Source organism: Panicum virgatum, chromosome 6K (assembly GCF_016808335.1).
Source record: "Panicum virgatum strain AP13 chromosome 6K, P.virgatum_v5, whole genome shotgun sequence".
Lineage (NCBI taxonomy): Eukaryota > Viridiplantae > Streptophyta > Magnoliopsida > Poales > Poaceae > Panicum > Panicum virgatum.
In genome coordinates, this window is record NC_053141.1 from 24608373 (window position 1) to 24630663 (window position 22291).

General features: G+C 45.3%; 2 protein-coding genes, 1 long non-coding RNA gene and 1 pseudogene across 3 annotated transcripts; all 4 read right to left on the bottom strand.

Annotated features, from left to right (window-relative positions):
* Nucleotides 1-3969: 3969 nt before the first annotated feature.
* LOC120712078 lies at nt 3970-6021 on the bottom strand. Its single transcript, XR_005690675.1, has 3 exons — nt 5514-6021; nt 5326-5402; nt 3970-4179 (listed from the first exon to the last, which is right to left on the bottom strand). It is a non-coding gene; the product is annotated as an uncharacterized LOC120712078 (long non-coding RNA).
* Nucleotides 6022-11021: 5000 nt separating this feature from the next.
* Nucleotides 11022-14576, bottom strand: LOC120712079 (probable LRR receptor-like serine/threonine-protein kinase At3g47570). The gene is made up of 2 exons (XM_039997794.1): nt 14234-14576; nt 11022-11667 (listed from the first exon to the last, which is right to left on the bottom strand). Exons 1-2 carry the CDS (start codon nt 14538-14540, stop codon nt 11306-11308), a joined length of 669 nt encoding a protein of 222 aa, XP_039853728.1. The 5' UTR covers nt 14541-14576; the 3' UTR covers nt 11022-11305.
* On the bottom strand, nt 11035-14198 carry LOC120712080 (annotated as a pseudogene).
* Nucleotides 14577-17032: 2456 nt separating the features above from the next.
* Nucleotides 17033-22073, bottom strand: LOC120713348 (receptor kinase-like protein Xa21). Its single transcript, XM_039999330.1, has 5 exons — nt 21623-22073; nt 21318-21500; nt 18508-18759; nt 17656-17799; nt 17033-17394 (listed from the first exon to the last, which is right to left on the bottom strand). The coding sequence occupies exons 1-5, from the start codon at nt 21990-21992 to the stop codon at nt 17033-17035; spliced, it is 1311 nt and encodes a 436-aa protein (XP_039855264.1). The 5' UTR covers nt 21993-22073.
* Nucleotides 22074-22291: the final 218 nt, after the last annotated feature.

A 22291-nucleotide genomic window follows, 5' to 3' on the forward strand; every position in this document is an offset into this window, starting at 1 on the left:
AGTATCTCGTGTTGCTATCTCCTGAGAGTACGTTATTAACTTTTGCACGCTGGTAAAGTTTAATTTCTTCTTCTCTAAGAAGACTAGCTAGGTTATCCCGAGCTTGTGCTAGGATTTCCTGCTCCATCTCAGTTAGATCCCTAACTTTAGCGGCAATGTCCAACTCATTAATAGTCGATTGGAGATTGGATTCCTTTTGTTTATATACCCCGTTCGTATGGGCAGCCCATCCACGAAGGAAGCGTCGAAGGGATCCCACCTTATGATTCCACCTTTGGACTGATTTTTTCCCCTCGTAGGCCGGTTCCATATTTCTACGACATGATCATAGAATCCTTCTCGTTCGAACCAGCTTAGTTCGAATCTGAACTGTTTTGCCGTTCCTGAAAAAGCTGGTTCTCCTGTATCAAGGAGTAGGGGGGTATGATTCGATACACCTCTGTCCAAAGCCTGGACCGAGACAAGTGGGAATTTGAATTCCCATTCGGTGGTCATAAGTACCCTATCTAACTTCTCATAAGTAGGTTTGGGTAGAGACTTTGCCCAAGTGAATTGGCGGCCGGTAAGCTCAATTTCTCTTAAATCAAAACTGTCAATTACAGCATTGAAAAGAAAAGGCCAGCGCGCCCTGAACCGGTCATTGTTTTTATCTTTACTACTCCGCATGAATTAAAATCTCCTCCAATCAGAGTTGGTAAGTAATTGAGTTGGCAGGTTCTCACAAGTTCCGCCAGAAATGCTGATTTAAAATCATCCTGGGCAAGACCATAGATCGCCATTAAAATCCATTTAAATTGATCTGACTTGTTGCTTAGATGAAATTTGATAAAGAATTCTCCTATTACTATCAATGAAATGTCAAATACTGCACCGTTTATCCCAAGCAGTATACCTCCTGATCTACCTCTCGGTGGTAAACCAATGCCAAATGAAGTCTGCACCTCCAGATAGGTGTGCTAGATTCGAATTTGACATGTCTTGTTTCCCTGTTTCCATTATGGCTATAAAGTCTAGTTTATTTTCTGAGATAGCTTCCGATATGTATCTAAATTTAGCCAAGTCTGAAAGACCTCTGCTATTCCAGAACATACCTTTCATGATGAATTATATTTTTTTTGTACTTAATCCTCCTATTTTTATTCTTACGGGTCTTTCGAGAAGAGGCCATTAGATCACAAATTCTTAGGTCTAGATCCTCTTTCTCTAGATCCATATCAGATACATCTCTGACCAAGTGAGCGAATAGGTCATTGTCGACCTCGTCATCACTTGATTCAAAGGGATTTACTGTATTGCCTTCCTTAGCTTTTCTTATAAAATCGCTGTCATGCAAGGGTTTGCTCAGTTTTAATCTATCAAGGTCTACCCTTTTGAGAGCCTTAACTGATAGGTTAATCCCAGCCCTGCTATGTGCCAGCTTGAAACCTAATTTATTTAAGCTTATTTCACAGGTTTCATCGGGTAAGGTTGCAATAGTAAAGGTGGGCATACCTGTTTCTGCAGGAGTGTTGTGCACCGGCGAGTGTTTTTTTTTTCAAGACCATGTCTGAGCACGTTTTTCATTAAGAGGAAAAGAATTACACGACGCGACTGCGAGAGCACCCTCGTAGCGCAGAGAACAAACCACTAAACAAGTGATAAGCGACCTAAAACAAAAGAGCATGAAAAAGAAACCAACCCAAACAGCCCTGAAACCTAACAAGACGACCAAGACGACCAAGTACAACTGAGTCTATGAGATAAGAAACCTCAACGCCATGACTGTCTAAATATACTGCCAAATCAGAATAGCGCGACGACAAAGCATCCGTCCGGAACATCCAGCAACGACCACGACAACAGCGGGCATCCGCTAGAGCTAGAGCGAAGAAGCACGGCCTGGCGGCAAAGCATCCGCCGTAGAAGAGACGAAATCACCAGTGGCGGCAAAGCATCCGCCAAATATGAACCCTGCAACAGCACAATAGAGCAGACCATGGCGAAGAAGGTGATATGAATCACACACAGACACAAGATGTTTCCTCTCCGGACAGCGCGAAGTAGATCCACAGCGAACATCGGCACGTCGACGACGAGGGGAGGCCATGAACGACATCAACCATCCATGGGATGGGAGCCACCACGACGAGCCATGGGGAGACCACACTGGCAATGGGCGATACTTGGGCGCCGGCACCAGCCGCAGAACGGCCAAAAGTGCCCCCGGGCGCCCCCAGGGCACCAGCAGCGAGGAGGAGCCCCCGGGCGGGCGCCAAGGCCACGGGGGGAGCGATGCGACGGCGCAGACGAAGGGGAGGGCGGCCCCAGGGGCCACGACCCAAGGAGGCAGCACTCCCACCGGCCGGCGGCGAAGGGGAAGGCGAACCCAAGGTGCCTAGGCGCGAGGGGTGCCGCGCCGACCGAGATCCGGCCAAGGGAGACACGGATCCGGCGAAGGAGCCCGCGGATCTGAACCCCGGCGGCCGCCGGCGACCACAAACGGGCGGAGAAGACGACCTCAGTTTTCGGGCTGTGGGAGAGAGCGGGGAGGGAGGAAGGGGACTGGCCGACTTCGGCACAACCCGCAGGCCGCCGCCGGCGGCCACAGGGAGGCTTACGGCGGGGAGGAGGTGGTGTCGCCGAGTCGCCCCCGTGTCGCCAGGGAGAGGCGACGCGGGGGGGGGGGGGGGATTCACACCGGCGAATGTGACGCCCCTGTCTTGGGCGTCACCGTAGTTGCGCATCACCTGGTCCAGGTTGCGAGCTGCGGTACGTTGCATTGCTTTCTCCAGAGTAGGCTCATCTGTCAAAACAGTCCCGTCAGCAGCGATAACTTGCATCGTCGGCTGCGGCGGTAACCATCTATACAGTAAAAATGGGGTGAGTTTTTACCACCTTCGGAGCTGCCTGCCTTGGGCGTTTCAGCTAGCCCATCTTTGACGGTTTTCCCGTTCGCATCGCCCAGCTTGGAGGTTGCTTGAGAGGGTGAACTCCCTCCCTGTGCTACCAGGTTTGTGCTGGGTGGTGGGGCAGCTTGGACAGGGCTGCTGCTAGCTGCATGCTGCACCTGTGGTGCTATAGCCGCGGCTACCTTCCCTTCAGTTGTGGTGAGCTCCTTGCTGTTGCTCGCCTTAGGGTCCTGATCATCAATTAAATCACCGTCAAAGAATGATTCACTAGATTCAGGAGACATGGATTCATGGGGGAGATTGTTAACAGAATTGCCTACCCGCATTTGTTCTGAATTCTCCCTTTTATTTGGTGTGCACCTTTTGGTTACCCAAATAGGACCTGTTGGTCTGTCATTCCAGAGGAATAGCGGTGGCGATGTCCTAACAACCGGTTTTTTGCCGAATGGAGTAAGTGCCATCGGACCAACTTGTGCTTTGAGCAAATTTAGGACTGCCACTACAAGAAACCTTGCGATCCACGACTTATTATTTATGTCATAAATCCTGATTTTCATGTCATATATCGCATTTTGTGACGCTCCCACGACGAAAATCACTTCGTCGTCAATCGAGCGTCTTTAATGGTCCTCTATGATGTTATCAATATTTTTCGTCATAAATTTAGTGACGTTCTTTTCTTCGTCGCTAACATATGACACCCAATTTTTGTCATAGTGAAGCTCAAAAACGTCACAAAACCTTAAAGGTGGATGATGGTATTATTGCCACTTGGCTCTGATGTTTGTGACATTTTTAATTCGTCACAAAATATGTTATGACCAGTTAATGCCCATCTAGAGAATAGGCAATTTCTGGGCCAAGCCCAAACATAGGCCCAATTCATTTTAGGCTCAGCCCATATCATGCACGTTACTCTTTTTCAAGCCCATTTCAGGGTTCTTCCTGGCCCATTATACTTTTGGGCCAATCCCAATTCAAGGTTGATTTTCACATGGCTAGACATTCACACTGCAGAAAATGAATGGGCTAGGCCCATTATAACAACCCATATAGCCTAATAAACAGCACAAATAGCCCAAAGCAGAATAAAATACATTATCAGAGATAAAACCTGTATTATCATAATTATCTGATATTAACATGTCCAAGTCACACCAAATAGGAGACTTTCAGGCATCATAACATGATACAAATTCAAAATAGTAGAACCTATTTACACATTTACATTTCTTTTGATCTGAACTTAAAACAAACAATATCATCAATGCTGCTCCCACCAAGCATGCACCTGCAAAGTTAAGCATATAGACACATTACAAGGTGACTTGTTAGAAGTACTAAACATACTTGGGGCACTAGTCGATGGCAAAAAAATACAACATTAGAGTTGAGCTTGAGATAAGGAAAAATATTGCATTGTTGATTAGGGGAAAAAAGGGAACAACCAGCAGCAGCGAAGGACCAACAGACCAAGGCTAACAAGTAAACAGCTTAACAAGTATATATTGTAAGAAATGACTAGTCATTAAAGTTTCAAGTTTCGAATATGTAATACAAGATAGCTGTAGTCATGTTTTGGAGTAATTGATACAATAGGGTATATGCAGCTGACAGCACATTCTGTTACAAGACACAAACATTCCAATTTTAGATGAAATTCAGTTACATAATAGTATACAAGTCTCCAAATATGAGAACTAGTGCTGCAATGGCAATAAATCACATGAACTTGTCCAGGCTAGGCAGCAAACAAATTAAAGTTTACAAATTCAAATTAGCTTTTAGTTCAAATCAGCCATTTGCACATAATTTGCTGAACTTGTTAGCACTTTGGAACTATGACCAGTTGGGATCAAATATCATCTTGCTTTTGGCTACCTTGATTAGCTGGTACTCACATCCTTATTAGAGAAGAAATGGTAAATGAATGGTCACAACTACATATACACGTTGATGATTGCATTGCTTGGACAAAGGAGCAGTTATTGTCCTGTCTCGATGAATTCAACTACCTCCAGTTGTTTGACCCTCCAAAATATTGTTCACTTAGAAAGTTAGATTATATCACAAACACCACAGTTTAGGACACTGAAAACTAAGACTTTTCCTTTTTGAAAGCATGTACATGATGCAAGCAATTTGTTCCCGGCCTAGTAAACCACTAAACCAAGTGACGTGAGCATCCTTGAAGCCACTCTTTGGAAATAGAGTAACAATATTCAGTCTTCCTATCTGAGCACAAGCAAGTTTAGAAATAGATTTAACATGCTAGCAACCTAGCACAAGGGGTTGCACTGTGGCAGTATCAAAGTTGATATTTCCCTCCTTTATCCCCCACAGTCCGCCATGAACACTAGCACAATCAAAAATATACATCCAAAAAAAATCTGAAGGGTAAAGACTGTTTAGCTAGAGGATAAAGTGTTGTACTCACCTTGCCTCTTTTATTTTAGGCAGCAATGCAAATCTGCAGCTCTGCCAAACTCAGGCTCATGCTGGAAGCTCTTCAGACTGTAAATCAACGGATCAACATCAAGCAAGTCATGCTCAGGAACAAGAATGGAAATTCCAAATCAAAACAGTCGAAAGAACAAGAGGGAAAGGCAGATCTGAGGGCCAAACCTTTTCTCCCCAGGTCAGCGCCGGTGCTGCACTACCACCGCCTGCATCCACTGCTGCCAGTCCGCCCGCAGAGATAAACCCACGACCTGCTCCGTTGTTTCAGGCTACGGAGCACCCCCCCCCCCCCCCCCAGCTCGGGTCAGCGACAAGCTCCGCCACTGGATCTAGTCTCAACTTCGCCAGATCCTGGGAGACAGAGGGAGACTCAGAAGCTAGCGCGACATGCAGGTGGGAGGGAAGCAGGCCGGCAGCCACCGAGTGGCCGTGCCCCGAGCGCCGCCAGAAGCTGCCGTGGGGGACCGCGTTTGGAATGCCGCCGGCAGCCACCATGAGGACTGACGCACTCGCCAAAGCTTCAGACATGGCGCATGGAGTGAGTTCAAAGGGGTAGCAGGCAGAGACGACGAGTAGGGAGAGGAGGGGGCGGCGAAAAGAGTGGGAAGAAAGGCTAGGGTTACACTGCTGGGGGGATGGGTGGAAGTAGAACACTCGACGCCGCCTGGGCGTGGAGCGCAGAGCGCTAGGGTTTAGCTACATATATTAATACAAAGACGGCAGATCGTAGCCGTGTGTCGCGATCGAATGGTTGGCATCGCATGAGTGGCACTGCGGGGCTGCTTAGTGGGCCGAACAGCTCGATGGCGACCACAAATAGTTTTCTCTTTAATTCAGTTTTAGTTCTCTCATTATTTCAAAGTTGTTTATAATCTAAGCATAATTTTAGGACAACCTGAAAATTGTACCAATGTCACCTAAGTGAATATATATTAGGACGGTAGGCACGCTAACACTATATAGACATGTATTGACACCCTACCAAATTTAATGGTGTTTGGACAATATTTTGGTATTATTAAATTTTTAACTGGAAAATCATGAAAACTTACAATTAAATTCTAAAAATAATATAGGAAAACCTGAAAACTGTACCAATGTTATATATATATATATATATATATATATATATATGAAAGGAAGGATACCACAAGTTTACACACGAAAATGATGAGAATAACTAGTGGTTACTTTGAAACGTGAGAGACCTGGGGGACTTCATCGTGAACACAAGCCACAATATGAAAGAGATGTCATCCTATGATGCAGTATCATGCTGAAACTTTTTTGGAACCACTATTTAGACATGTATTGATACCCTACCAAATTTCACGGTGTTTGAAGAATATTTAGGTATTATTAAATTTTTTAACTAGAAAATCATGAAAACTTACAATTAAATTCTAAAAATAATATAGGACAACCTGAAAATTGTACCGATATTACCTAAGTCAATTTATATGTGAGAGGAAGGATACGACTAGTTTATACATGAAAAAGATGAGAATAACTAGTGGTTACTTTGAAACTTGAGAGATCCGGGGAGACTTCATCGTGAATACAAGCTACAATATGAAAGAGACGTAATCCTATGATGCAGTATCATGCTGAAACTTTTTTGGGACCACTATATATACATGCATTGATACCCTACCAAATTTCATGGTGTTCCAAGAATATTTCGGTATTATATATTTTTTAACTAGAAAATCACAAAAATTCAATTAAATCATAAAAATAATTGTTTCATTATATGTATGCTTTAAATTATTACTATGATTACTAAGCCTTTTTTTTTATGACTCAACACCTTATTTGGAGTAAAGGTAAAATTCAGATAAACTCTTTGTTGTTTGGACATTTGTTTCTTCGTCACTATATATGTAAAGTAATATGTGCCTTAGCACAGAAACATCTAGCTACCTTAGTGGTTTAGCATGTTGGTTGCAAACAGCAAGGCCTAGGTTCAAATTCCCCCATAGCATTGCTGTGCTGTAAATTTTTTGTTAATTTTCTTGCAGGCCTTTATTAGGCCCAACAGGCCAACTTAGGTGGGCTGCTTGGTTAGATTCTGATAGAAAGGCCGCCATTGGGCCCAACAGGCTATTTGTTCATTATCTTAGAGGCCGCCATTGAGCCTAACAGGCCAGATTGTTTCGTGCAGGCCGCTGTTGGACCCAAATTAGTTAATTTTATTATATAACTATTTGTGCACTAATATATTTGTTTGGATCAAATTTAAATTAATATTGCTTAAGATTTATTTAAAAGTCAAATTTAAATGTATATTGTTCAAACTATGCCAGTAAGTCATTTGTTCAATTTACGGTGAACAGTTATATGTAGCGATTTGAGACTAAATAAGTTCAATAGACTAGTCCAAATAAAATTGGATTGTACCGCCAGCTTAGGTCGACACGTAAAGCTAAATAAATTGGTCCGTAGGTTGTTATCCAAAAATTATTTATTCGCCTAAAGTCACTTCTAATTCTAGTGTTACGGTGCCTATTTTATTTTCTAGTATAAAATTTAAAAAAAATAACTTATAAAAAAGTTGGTAATTAAGTAGTTGATAGTGGGACCTGTTCTGACATGTGGGCCAATAATGCTAGCATGCATATTATCATTTTAAAAAATCAATGAAAAATCATGACGAAGTAATAGCGTCACAAATTTGTGACGATTGCTAGTTCCTCACTTATGACACATTACAGTTCGTCACAATATGCTATTAGTCTAGTTTATGACGATTTCTATATGTTCATTGTGACGAATACATAAATTTCGTCACTAAATCATCCTGCTTCGTTTAAAACGTTATAAACCAAACAAAGGTAACGACGAAAAGCTCTAGTGTCACCAGAAAATCGTCGTAGATCGCAAGGTTTCTTGTAGTGTGCCCCATTGTCGACTTGCATTGGCACTGATTCTTGTCTATCAGCCACTTGTGTTGGGTTTCCTGATCCATTCTTTTGCTTTTTGTTAGAATGATCCGGTCCCTTCTCATAGGGGTCCCCATCTTCTCTATCCTCCTTATCTTGCCTCTCATCATCAGGATTCGCTGGCACTGGGAGAGCGGGAATAAAGTCAGGGCTCTCGGGTGTGAAGGTGATATCATAGCCTCCCCTACCAAAGACACTGTCCGTGGTCAGCGGCAGTTGTGTTCTGTCCATCGCACCTACTCTCAGTCTCACCACACCTTTCTTTCTATATGTCAGCATATCCACATCCAGTGTGGAGCCAATCATCGATCCTAGTGCCCAAAAAGCCAGATAGTGTCTCCACGCATGAGGGACTCCTGTGACATGAACCCACAGTTCATCTAAATAGTAAGATGGATTTATCGCTCTCTGCACTTCCCACTTACTAATTTGGATGGTGGCACCACTCTTTATCTTGTACTCCACTTCAGCCATGCGTTGAAGTTCTTCCTCCGAAGGGAAGGCCACAAGGTATGTGCCTTCACCGTGAGGTAGAGCTTCCCAGTTCCACTCAACCCGAGCTAGCTTGGTTAGTTCTGTCTGGATGGCAGCTGCATCTAACTGACCTCCAACTACAGATAACAGAGTAGTTGATGTTGGATCCTGCACCTCTTCCTTGTAATCAAAATCAGGCATCTGGAAGAAGCACAACTCGTTCTTTGCCCATCCTGCCATGCTTACTGTGGGCTTTGGTGACTTGAGAACAGGGCACTTGGTTGCGAGATGAGCATTGCGTTTGTTGCAGATATAGCAATCGAGATTGGCTGTACAATTCACAATGATATGCCCAGTACACTTACAGAGATAACAGAAAGGCGGGCGTGGTTTTTTGGCCTTGACAGGGCCCTGTTCCGTGGTGCTTTTCCGTCTTCCCCTTCTTGGGGTGGATCATGTACCATGGGAACGTCTCGCTGCTGTATGGGAGGACCAGGTTGCACTCCTCTTCCTGGTGCTACGCCCCGGCCTGGTTGAGCACCTCTCTCTTGTGCTATGCCCCGGCCGTGACCAGGATTGAAACCTCGGCCGGCACGGTTGAAGCCACGACCAGGCCCCGAGGCGCCTCGCCCAGCGGCCGCATGGGCTCTATTGCGACCAGCGACGGGGAGCCCACGTCCTCTACGATCCGTATCTTCGCCCCTTGCCTTGAACTCCGAAGGGGGATGGCCTCCGGCGGCGTGAGCGGAAGATTGGACGGCTGTTTGGCGAACCCTAGGTGCTGGTCTTAGAAAGATGACTCGGGTTCGCCTGTAGTCTTTGGCCCGCTGCACTAGGTCCACACAAACCGACTAGTTTTTGGAGTCGAAGCATTGTGGGCCAGCGACAGCAGTTCCTGAAATTGTGCAATCAGCGGAGGAAACTCCGGATCGGCAATCACTAGTGTGCTTTGGCACTTGATGCTGCCACCTAACTCCGCCTGCTGCTCCGATGTTTGAAAAATTGCAGGTTTCGTGGAGGGTTCGAGCAGGCCGTTCGGCCTCGCCGTCCAGAACGCCGCCAAGGTCACCGGAGTCGGCTTTGAACGCGGTAAAGGACCGTGCCACGGTCTGACTTTGAAACCAGCCTGTGATTTTCGATGATCAGTGTCATCGATCGATCTTAGGTTCTGATCCGCAGGGGTAGGGTGCCTGTCGATGGTGGAGTTCACCCCGATTGGCAAAGAAACGGGTTCAGCAATGGGATTCGAAGATTCAGGTGCATCACGAGAGGGAGGTGATTTTGCCTCCCACCATCTGGTGCCCTTTGGGAATCCCATGTCTGACCAGAAAACCTCTCTGAGATGATCGTCAAGACATACCTGTGTTCTTTCCTCCTCTCGGCTTTGTCGCTGACGTAGATCCTCTCTTTCATCTCCATCTTCGAGATCCTGCGAGCACGTCACCTCCGCCCGCCAAAGGATTCCCATCGGAGGCAGGAAGGATATCTTGACCAGGATCGGTAGAACCCGACCACGGTGGCGCGAGGGTGAGCCGTCGCCGGCGGTGGTCGCCAGGCGGCGCCCACGATCGCCCCTCCCCAACGGCTCTCATTCTTTTTTTGTTGATTCAGATTAGCTACTGATTCCAAAACATAGAGTACATAATGTCGCCCCGTTTGGCCTAGACTAGACGTAGCTCCTCCTGTGCCTACCACTGCCAACATTGTTTCGTCAGTATGCAGCAAAAAGAAAACGCAGCGACGACGATTGCTTGCCAACTGTTGAAACCGCAGCGACGATTACTTGGTCGGCGGATACACAAAACGCACGTAGGCCAGCAACTCGCTTGCTTCAGTCTCAGCTCATGTGGGGTGGCCTGCTCTGTTAAGTTTATTTCACTTCAAATTTTGTCTCTGTTGCAAGCGACCCCATTTTTTTATTGCAACAACGTAGCCCGACATATTCTTTGTGACCGACTAATAAATCAGAGAGGTGTTCAGTGTTCTACCTGGTAAACTTGAAAAAGATCGATATCAAGATAAAACTGGTACATTTACCGTTCCGAAAAGCTCCGTAATAGGTGAATCACTTCATACTAATTAAGAAAATTTTAATATTGCACTTCCTCTTCAGAACAGAAATAGGCTATTTCTACATAGGGGAAGTCGCGCGCAATGAAAAATACAAGCATAGTTTGGGGAGCGTCTTCCTCTATTGTAAAATTATCCACACAATCCAACTAGTTCGAGGTTAGAGTCCCAGCTGGCAACAATTATGGAAAACAAAAAAGAGCCAAATATAAGTGTTTATATCCTTTTCTTAATAAAGGCCCTGTACAAACTTCAAATGACCTTTTCCTGATGACAGAAAATGCCATTTTTTTTTTACAAATTGGAAGAATGAAGTTTAGGCAAATGCTTATTCTTTAGACATAATGTCAGACGGAATCTTGATCACTGCATGTTGTTTAAGTTAACAAAAGCCAGTGCTAGCACTAGTGGTACTAGATCGATGCTGGACTGGTGGAGCTGTGACAGATGATCATGTGCTAACCACTTGCCTTATGGATCAGCAACCGGACTGAATTTGCGCTCCCATACTATCTTTATGGCGCTCAATTCTTTCACCACCTCACCCATCTTCAGCCGCTGCCTTGGAGAGTCTCTACAACAAGCCAAACCAAGTCTTGAAATGGGCGCAATGTACAAATCTATGATGTCTTGTTCGTCTCCATTGTGTGGCATCGTTGGGTCCATTATTTCCAATAGCTTATCCGGATAGGCCATCTCGACAAACTTGGGAAGACTTCTATCATCATGAAATGAATTGTCTGTTGGCCTTCGTCCAGTAAGAATCTCTAGCAATAGTACGCCGTAGCTGAATACATCACCCTCGGTTGAAATGACAACTCCCAAGCCACACTCTAGGATCAAAATAAATTAAAGGAGGGTATCAGTTAGCTTTGAAGTGAGCCATATATCATGATACAAGTGAACTAATAAAGTTGTGATATTGCAATGTAAATAATGGTTGTCTACAAAATTGAGGATCTATCAACTTTTCATTTCCTCAGTTCAAATAAGGAACAGTACGAGAAATATGACCTTGAAATTATTACTAATAATACTCAATTGTTCCTTTAATCCTAACTGAGCTACTTTCACCCAATGATTTCCTGCTTGCTCCAATATTCATTATCTTTGATAAACCAAGGTCACCGAGGTGTGCGGTCATATCTTGATCAAGAAGAATATTACTAGGTTTAATATCACAGTGAGCAATAGAAGGATCAATATAATGGTGAAGATACTCCAATGCCTCTGCAACATCAAGAGCAATGCTTAACCTTTGTACCATGCTTAACTTCTCCATACTTGTGATGCTCGAATGTAACCACTCATCTAGGCTTCCATTGGAGCTCCAAAACAAGTGCCTTAAATTCTTCACCGTTGTGATCCAAGCTATCACATACAGTTATAACCTTGACTAATTTCCGATGTTTAATTTGTTTGAGGGCATTGCACTCTGACATGAAGCTTTGGCTAGCTCCTCGTTGTCGCAAATCAAGTACCTTCACTGCAACATTGGTTGAATGTCCACCATAGGATACCATTCCTTTATATACACTGCTGAAGCTTCCACGACCAATCAGATTTTCTGCAGAGAATGAATTTGTTGCCACACACAATTCCGCGTATGATATTGTTTGATGCATCACTGTAATTAATGTGAGTCCGTGATCTTGATCGGAATCAACTGACTTTGACCTTAACTTCTTGATGTAGTGGTATGTAACAATGCAAATGATAAGAAAGGCAAATGCTCCCGTAGTAGTGAAGATTAATGTGTGTAGAAGTCGTTTTTTGTAGGGGTACTAGGAACTAGATTTGGGCATGGCAGAAAATGAAAGAATGTTGGGCCACCACAAAGTTCCCCGTTACTTGAGAGGAATGTAGAACTTGCATTGCAAAAGATACCCTTTCTTGGCACTGGACCAGATAGTTTGTTGAATGAAAGGTTCAGCCTCTTTAGAAACTTGAAGCTCCCAAGGAATTCAGGGATGGGTCCTGATAATATGTTGTTGGAGACATCCAACTCTTCTAGGCCTTTGAGCTCATTGAGATCTTTTGGGATTTGTCCTTGGAGGAAATTGCCTTGAATGTAAAGGATTTGCAATTCCAGGCATCTTCCAAGGGTGTTAGGAATTTCACCTAATAATTTGTTTGATGAGAGATCAATATTGACAAGGTTGACCAAGCGCCCAATTTGCATAGGAATGGGACCATTTAATACATTATTGGAAAGTTTAAAAATTTGTGTTAGGGAGGAAATACTGACAACCTCTTGTGGGATATGTCCTGTTAGGAAATTATTTGAGATATCAATGGCGAATAACATGCTAAGGTTGCCAAGAGTTGTTGGAATTCTTCCTTCTAGATGGTTGGAAGATAGGCTCAACAAATTTAGTTGTGTGATGTTGTCTATTGATAGTGGAATCTCCCCATGGAAGTTGGATAGCTTTCCGATGTCTGAAGGTATGGTTCCTATGAATAGGTTATCTCCAAGCCTAAGGTTCGTGAGTTTGTAATATCTTCCTATTCATGTTAGTACATGGCCAGAAATTTGGTTACTTCCCAATGCAAGGGTTTCTACCTCTAGTGAGAGATTACCAATTATATTGGGCAAAGTGCCCGAAAAGTTGTTTCCACCAATGAAGATGGTGTTTAATTTGCTACAATTGGCCAAATGAGTTAAGAAATCCCAATCTGCTGGCTCCATAGCTTGGAGCTCACAGTTACTGGCAGCAAACCATTCCAAACGACCATTTATACCAATGTTTCATGGAATTATGCCTCGGAATCTATTTCCACCAATGACGAGTGTGTGAAGTAGAGAGATATTTGACAAACAAAATGGAATGAGGCCTTCAAATTCATTATCAAATGCATAAAACCATCTTAGATTTGGAAGCATAAAGCCCATGTCTTGAGGCAGATAGCCTGAAAATGCGTTATGACCGATATTAAGAAGCTCAAGGGATGATATGTTAAACAAGGATGAAGGAATGATGCCTTCGAGCATGTTTGCCCCTAAGCCTAAATTTTGAAGGAAAGCTAGGTTTGACAGAAGTGGTGGGACATGGCCGGTCATCTTGTTCCATTGAATGTCCAAACCTGTTAGCATAGTCAAATTCCCCAACCATGGTGGAATGTTCATGTTCCCATGAATCGAGTTCTGGAAAATTCCGAAAAAGGTGAGTGCAGTGAGGTTTGCAAACGAAGAAGGGATGAGACCTGATATGTTGTTGCTCCCTATGTTGAAAATAACAAGCTTTGACAAGCGACCCATACCGGAAGGAATTTTGTCAGAGTGGGAGTTATTGCTCAAGTCGAGCTTTTGAAGATCAGAGCAGATAGCAAGGGTATGGGGGATCTCACCTTTAAACTTGTTGTATGAGAGATCAAGCACGCCAAGATGGGTGAGGTTACCTATGTGTGGTGACAAGGTGCCGACTAGGCCAAATCCTGGCAGGCGCAAGGCGATCACGCGGCGGTGACGACCGCCACACGTCACCCCAGTCCATGTGCAGAAACTGTGGGTACCATTGATGGTGCTGTTGTCGAGATCATTCCAGGAAGACAGAGCACCAATGGGGTCATTACTTATGAATTTTTTGAGCGATTGGAGCACGTGGAAGTCGTTGTTTGGGCTGGAGCTGCTAGTGTTGGTGGTGAAGAGCTGGAGGAAGATGAAGCCGAGAAGAGCAAGCAGGCGGAGGCATCGTCTACTCTCCATGGACAGGCTAGCAAAGCAGGAGCAAGTCGGTCGGTATGGGGTATCGTCGTATCGATCACCCATTTATCACAGGAGCAATGACCATTGCTTGCCAATTCTAAGACCTTGACATCATCGTCTTAGTTCGCTCATTTGAATATTTCTCTCGGACGCAAGATATAGCGATGTCCGTACGTCGGTTTGACTGTGATTGCAGACCAGCAGCTCACTGCTCGCTTAGGTTGATTCCTTTTCTCACGGTCGCAAAATAGAGCCGGCCGTCCGCCGGCAGCCATATTGTCTGTGATTGTGACTGCTTACTAGTAAAGTTGACATTTGGGATCATCACAAATCAGACTGCAAATGCAAGACCTACGGCGCAGACATTTTCCGAGAGAGGGAGATGTAGTTTAACTAGATGAGAATTGATGAGATAGCGTCACTGCGTCAGCACCAAGGAGATAAAAAAAAATATACACTTAACATTTGCGACTGTAAATTATTTGATTCAGTCTTGTATCAAGCTTTAAGGATTATTACCAGTACTAAGTTCTATACTGTACCTTCCAATCATGTATGTATCACAGGAGCAGCGACAATTGCTTGCCAGTTCTAATTCCTTGACCTTGGCATCTTTTGTCCCTTTCCGCCCGGTTAAAACATTTGGCCGGCCGATGGAAATTGCAGGCCGGCAGCTCACTTGAATTTTTTTTCTCCCAGTCGCAAGATAGAGCCGGCCGTCAGTCACAGGTAGAATAGGGTAATCTCAAGGCCTACGGCGCTGTCGTTCTCTGAAAGGAAAATATAGGTACTATGTACTATGGGAATCTGGGATACAGCACAAATGTAAGGCTAGCATCTCACGTCGGCAGTAAAGAATGCAGTAATTAAATTCTTTGATTTAGTCTCCGGCTATAGTAGTAACAAATTCCATACCTTCTACTTCCTTCTGTCATTAATATATGACATTTTTATGTAATTTGCATGAAAAAACATCATATATTAATGACAAGAGGGAATACTATTTATAAAATGTTAGAAAATAAGCATGGGGAAGTGCTTTTATCTATCAAGACAGACGTGCGCAGTCACAGATGACACCGGAGGCACGGTATTTGTTAACGAGGTTCGACTAAGCCTACATCCTCGGAGCATGACCACGGACGCTGCTTCTCATATCAATAGCTATGCTAGCATCCAGGCACACGAGGCCAACGACACCCACCCCACGCCAAGCCATTAGTCGTCTTACTCGGGTACACAGGGTTGGTCTCATATTTATGATCCCTAGATATAGAGTTACACTAGGCTATCCTCTAATACAACTCAAGTAGGTCAATCGTACCCGAATTGTATACATATCCGACATAAACTCTAACATAAAAAGTATTGATTAAAGAAATTGACCAATAAGGAAAAAGAAGGAACATTACAGAGGATAACCTCACAACAATCACTGGTTGTGCGTTGCTGACTGTGGTTTATGTAGATACAAATAAGTTGTGATTGTTTTTGTCCTTAATCAAGGCAATAGGAGCGCTGGTTCTTTGCAGGTCACGACCCATGAAATGCATGCATGCGACTAATTTATTGACATTAGCAGCAGCACGCCGGCGCTGAGTAGTCGTCGGACGCGGAACGCCAGCCTGCTGGCGCTGTCGTAGACGCAGAAGCTGTCGGTGCCATGGAAGCCCATGCCGGGCCTCTTCCATCACTACTGGAGAAAGCTACATCCGTCCAATACATTTGTCCCGGTTATAAATGGAGCCGGGACTAATATGTATATTAGTCCCGGTCCCAAAGATTGAGGGGCCCCAAAGAGGACTAATGCGCATTTTTAGTCTCGGTTGGTATTACCAACCGGGATTAATACCAACCGGGATTAGAGACCCCGGGGGCTTTAGTCCCGGTTGGTATTGCCTCTCGAACCGGGACTAATGCCTTGGGAGGGCATACAATAAAAGGACACCGTTCCCTATATGGTCAGATGTGATTGTGTGGTGTGTTGGTGAAGGTGGGTACGCGCGAGGCCTGAGGTCCTGGGTTCGATCCCCACCAAAACACAAATATTTTTAGATTTTATAGGCCTTTAGTCCCGGTTTGCCCAACCGGGATTAGTCCCGCTTGGGTAGTTCCGGTTGGGTAACCGGGACTAAAGGGGGTCCCCAACCGGGACCAATGAGCATTTCTCCGGTAGTGCATCCACACCATGTACACCGTCGAGCACGCATCTGAATCTGATGCCATAGGCACACAGGCACACAGCTCTCACTGCACGTCAAAACTTGTGCTCCAACCCCTACTGTGCTGTGCCGCCTTCATCTCCCTTCTCTCTTCCCTCTCAAAAGGCCACGAGCATCATGGTACACCATTCGAACGCCGGCACCGCGGCACCGGTTAAGGATGGCAATGGGCACAATACCCGTGGGTAAAGAGTGCGAGTGTTGGTGCCGGCCGTGCTAGAGGCTAGAGCAGTGGATCTGTAATAGATGATTGTATGTTAACCACTTGCCTTATGGGTCAACAGATGGATTGAATTTGTGCCCCCATCTTGTCTTTATTGTGTTCAATTCTTTCACCACCTCACCCATCTTCATCCGCTGCCTTGGAGAGTTTCTACAACAAGCCAAACCAAGCCTTGAAATAGGAGCAATGAAAAAATCTATGAGGTCTTGTTCTTCACCATTATGCATCATCCTAGGGTCCATTATTTCCAATAGCTTGTCAGGATTGGCCAGCTCGACAAACTTGGGGAGACTTGTAGCATCACGAAATGAATTGTCTGTTGGCCTTCGTCCAGTAAGAATCTCCAACAGTAGCACACCATAGCTGAATATATCAACTTCCGTAGAAATCACTGTTCCCATGCCACACTCTAGCAGTAATAGGAGGGATTCGATTAGATTTGAAGTGAAACACATCCACATATATATTACAGGACAGCAGTATGGTTACGATATTGCAAATACAATGAATGTTGTGTACAACTTAAGGCATATGTCAATTATTCATATTCTCAGATTAAATTGTAGAGTAATCACCATGCATGGGAAACATTAATTACTGCTATCGGAGTCAAACAAGAAGACGTGATAAAAATATGAATTTAAAATTATTGCAAATATTAATCACATACCTGGTGCAAGATAACCAATCGTTCCTTTAAGACCAACTGAGCTACTTTCTCTTAATGATTGCCCACTTGCTCCAACATTCATTATCTTGGCTAAACCAAATTCACCAAGATGTGCGGTCATATCTTCATCAAGAAGGATGTTACCTGGTTTGATATCACAATGTGCAATAGGAGGATTAATGCGATGGTGAAGATACTCTAGTGCCTCTGCAATATCAAGAGCAATGCTTAGCCTTTGTTCCAAGCTTAGCATGTCCATACTGCCACTACTTGGATGTAACCATTTATCTAGGCTTCCATTGGAGACAAACTCCAACACGAGTGCCTTAAATTCATCGCCATTGTGGTCTAAACCATCACACACGGTTATTACTTTCACTAATTTCCGGTGTTTAACTCTTTTAAGTGCATTGCACTCAGAAATGAAGCTCTGGTTGGCACCTCGTTGTCGAAGATCGAGTACCTTGACTGCCACATCGATTGAATGTCCATCACAAGGCAAAATCCCTTTATATACACTGCTAAAGCTTCCATGGCCTACCAAATTTTCTGTAGAGAATGAATTTGTCACCAGAGACAACTCCCCATATGATATCCTTTGATATGTCACTATAACAAAGGGGTATCGTTGATCTCGGTTAGAACCAACTAGCTTTGATCTTTGCTTCGTGACATAGTAGCATATAACAATACAAATGATAACAAAGGTAAATGCTCCCACCACAATAAAGATCAAGTTGCGCAACCGTAGGTTTCGTGCATGGCTACTAGGATTTGGATACGGACATGGCGGGAAATAAAAGAATGGAGGACCACCACATAATGCTCCATTATTTTCAAGTAATACAATACTTGCATTGGAGAAGATACCCTTGTTTGGCACTGGACCAGATAATTGGTTCAATGAAAGGTTCAGGCTCCTTAGAAGCTTGAAGCTCTCAAGGAATTCAGGGATGGTTCCTGATACTTTGTTGTTGGAGAGGTCTAGCTCTTCTAAGGCTTTTAACGCACTGAGATCTTTTGGGATCTTTCCTTGGATGAAGTTGCCTTGAAAGCGAATGGACTGCAATTCAAGGCAAGTTCCAAGGGTGATTGGGATTTCACCTGATAATTTATTTGAAGAAAGATCAATTATGATAAGGTTGACCAAGCGCCCAATTTGCATAGGAATGGGCCCATATAGTGCATTATTGGAAAGGTTACAAATTTGTGTTAGGGAGGAAATGCTAACAACCTCTTGTGGGATTTGGCCGGTTAGGAGATTATTTGATACATCAATGGCGGATAACATGCTAAGGTTGCCAAGAGTTGTTGGAATTCTGCCTTCTAGATAGTTGGAAGATAGGCTCAACAGATTTAGTCGTGTGATGTTGCCTAGTGATGGTGGGATCTCCCCATGGAATGCATTCTGCCATAGGAGCAATTTATGGAGGTTGGATAGCTTTCCGATATCTGAAGGTATGGTTCCTATGAAGTGGTTATATGCAAGTCCAAGGGTTGTGAGTTTGTAGGATCTTCCGATTCCTGTTGGTATGCGGCCGGAAATTTGGTTCCTACCCAATGCGATGATCTCTATCTCTAGCGAGAGATTACCAATTATAGTTGGCAAAGTGCCCGAAAGGTTGTTTCTTTCAATGATGATGGCTCTTAACTTGCTGCAATTAGCCAAGGGTGTTAGGAAATCCTAATCTGTTGGCTTCATAGCTTGGAGCTCATTGCTACTTACATCAAACAATTCCATATGACCATTTATACCAATCTTTGGTGGAATTATGCCTCGGAATCTATTTCCACTTATTGAAAGTATTTGAAGCCGGGATATATTTGAAAAGGAAATGGAGTCGGGCCTTCAAATTCATTGTTGAATGCATGAAATTGTCTTAGATTGGGAAGCATAAAGACCATGTCTGGAGGCAAAGTGCCTGACAGTGCATTACCACCGATATTAATTGTCTCAAGAGACGATATGTTAAACAAGGATGAAGGAATGATACCTTCTAGCATGTTTTCCGCTATCCCAAAAGCTTTAAGGTAAGATAGCTTTGACAAAGTTGGCGGGACATGTCCGCTCATCTTGTTCCCTTGAATGTCCAATGCTACTAGCCTAGTCAGATTCCCCAACCATGGTGGGATCTCCCCATGAATAGAGTTGTCGAAAATGCCGAACACAGTGAGTGTGGTGAGGTTTGCAAACGAAGAAGGGATGAGACCCGAGATATTGTTTCCCTCCATAGTGAAAATAACAAGCTTTGACAAATGACCCATGCTTGTAGGAATGGTGCCGGATAGGGAATTGTTGCTCAAGTTGAGCTCTTGAAGAACATGAAGGACCGAAGCCGGCGACCAGAGGGGGGGGGGGGGGGGGGTGAATGGGAGCCGATCAAAATTTCTTCCGAAATTCAAACCGTCGGCCTATATCCCGAAAATCACCCAAGCCATCAAGCGTTCTGGCCAAAGTTTGGAATAGCTATGGAAAAGCTAAACCAAAACAAAAGGCATTGAACGAGCGAGCGAAACCACGAAGCAAATCGGAAGCGAATCGGGAAAACTGCAGAACTGATCTGCCTGGACCGGTCTGACCGGTGCGCTAGACCGGTCTGACCGGTGCACTGGACCGGTCTGACCGGTCTTGCTTACCGGTCTGACCGGTGGCACCCAGAAAACCCCCAAAAACTAAGATTCAAACGGTGAATCTCGACCAAACGACTCGGGGGATTGCTTCGCCCTACCCCGTGAACATATCCCCAAAAGATCTCGTCCTAAAGATCAACGAATCGTGAGAATTATGGGGAGATCAAAAGGGATTGGGGTTTTCTCAAGAACTCAAGAAATCGAATTCGAACACGTCAGTGATTCCAGAGGGTTTAGGACAGGGTTAGAAGCACGGGAATCACAGCAAAGAACTCATGGACTCCTCGCAATCAAGTGCACCAAAAACGAAATCGAAATTTCATCAAACAAGGCACAAAACGAGGAGATGGATTGATTCAAACCGCCTAGAGGCACGAGGAGGTTAGGGCCTCCTTTCCCAATCAAATCCACAAGAGTTCTCACACAAACAACATTCAAATCTACCCTAAAGAGATGAACTGAGGGAGAGGAACACAGGGGCGGCGGCCTGGGGAAACAAAGAATTCACGGACACAATACAAAAGCCGCACTTGACCTAACACAAGTGAAGGGTAATTATACCCGCGGGACCGGTCAGACCGGTACGCTGGACCGGTCAGACCGGTTGGTTAGACCGGTCAGACCGGTGCCAGGGACTGGTCAGACCGGTTGGCCTGCAGCACCCCTTGTACACGATCTCATCCGACGGCCGAGGTTCTTTCTTCAAAACGAAGTCTTCTCCGCGATGCCGCCGTCTTGATGAAGATCCAGTCCGCGGTTTTGGAGGGTCTGCGAAACCCGGGTAGGTGGCCGATTTTGAGAAAACCACCAAAACCTCACGCGCGGGAAGATTCCCGCCTCCGCGCCGTGGCCCTAGACGCCGTTCCCGCCTCGGCCTTCTGACGGCCCTAGACGCCGCCCGACGCCCGTCACCTCCTCGCCCGCAGCGAGGCACTAGACGCTGTCGACGCCCGTCGCCTCCGTCAGTCCCGAGACTGACGCCCGTGCCTCCACGACTTGGCGTCTTCAACCGCCGTCCGCCTCCTTGGTTTTGTGGCGCAAACCAAGAAACCCGTCTTCTGTCGCCGCTTGCGCCCTCGATCCAGGAGTGGACGCCACAGCTGCCGCCCGGTCCAAGCTCCGGTCCCGGCTGCCCTTCAACGCCGTCCACCGCACGGTCCATCGGCCACAGCACCTCCACGGCAGCTCCCCGTCGACACTCGACGCCCGTGTACCTGCAATCCAAAGACCAAGCGCACGATCACACCGCACGGTTGACAATTCACTCATCACAAGCAGAATAGAGTACTCTCGTTCCTCAAAACAGAGCAGCTGGCAAGGCTAGGAGGGATCTCACCTTCAAGCTTGTTGTTGGAGAGATCAAGCACTCCAAGACGGGTGAGGTTACCGATGTGTGGTGACAAGGTGCCGATGAGGCCAAGTCCTGGTAGGCGCAGCACAGTCACGCGTTGTGGTCTTAGGCGACTGCTGCTGCATGTCACCCCAGTCCATCTGCAGAAACCTTCAGTGCCGTTGAGGGTGGTGCTGCTGTCGAGGGTGTTCCAGGAAGATAGTGCACCCAAAGGGTCCTTGCTTATGAAGGATTTGAGCGACAGAAGCGCCTGGAGGTCGCTGTCGGGGCTGGAGCTCCTGGTGTTGGTGGTGAACAGCAGCAGGAAGATGAAGCTGATGAGGAGAGGAAGCAGGAGGCGCTGTCTATGCTCCATGGACAGCCAACAAGAAGAGCAGGAGCAACCTGGTTAATCTTCTGGGCTCGCCTGTGGGGTGGGTTGATCAACCATTTATCACATGAGGTGCAATGATATCTTTAATTTTCAATTCTAAGACCTTGACTTGGAGGCAGTACGTGATAGAAAACGCGTGACGCGGACAGAAAATGAAGGCCGGCAGGCGGCAGTTCACCTGCCCGTTTCATATCTACTGCGGGTCCTTCTTTGCTTCTTTAATTTTTGACCTAGTATGCAGATTGTCCATTTGCAAACCTCATCGGTGTTTGACGGAGGAC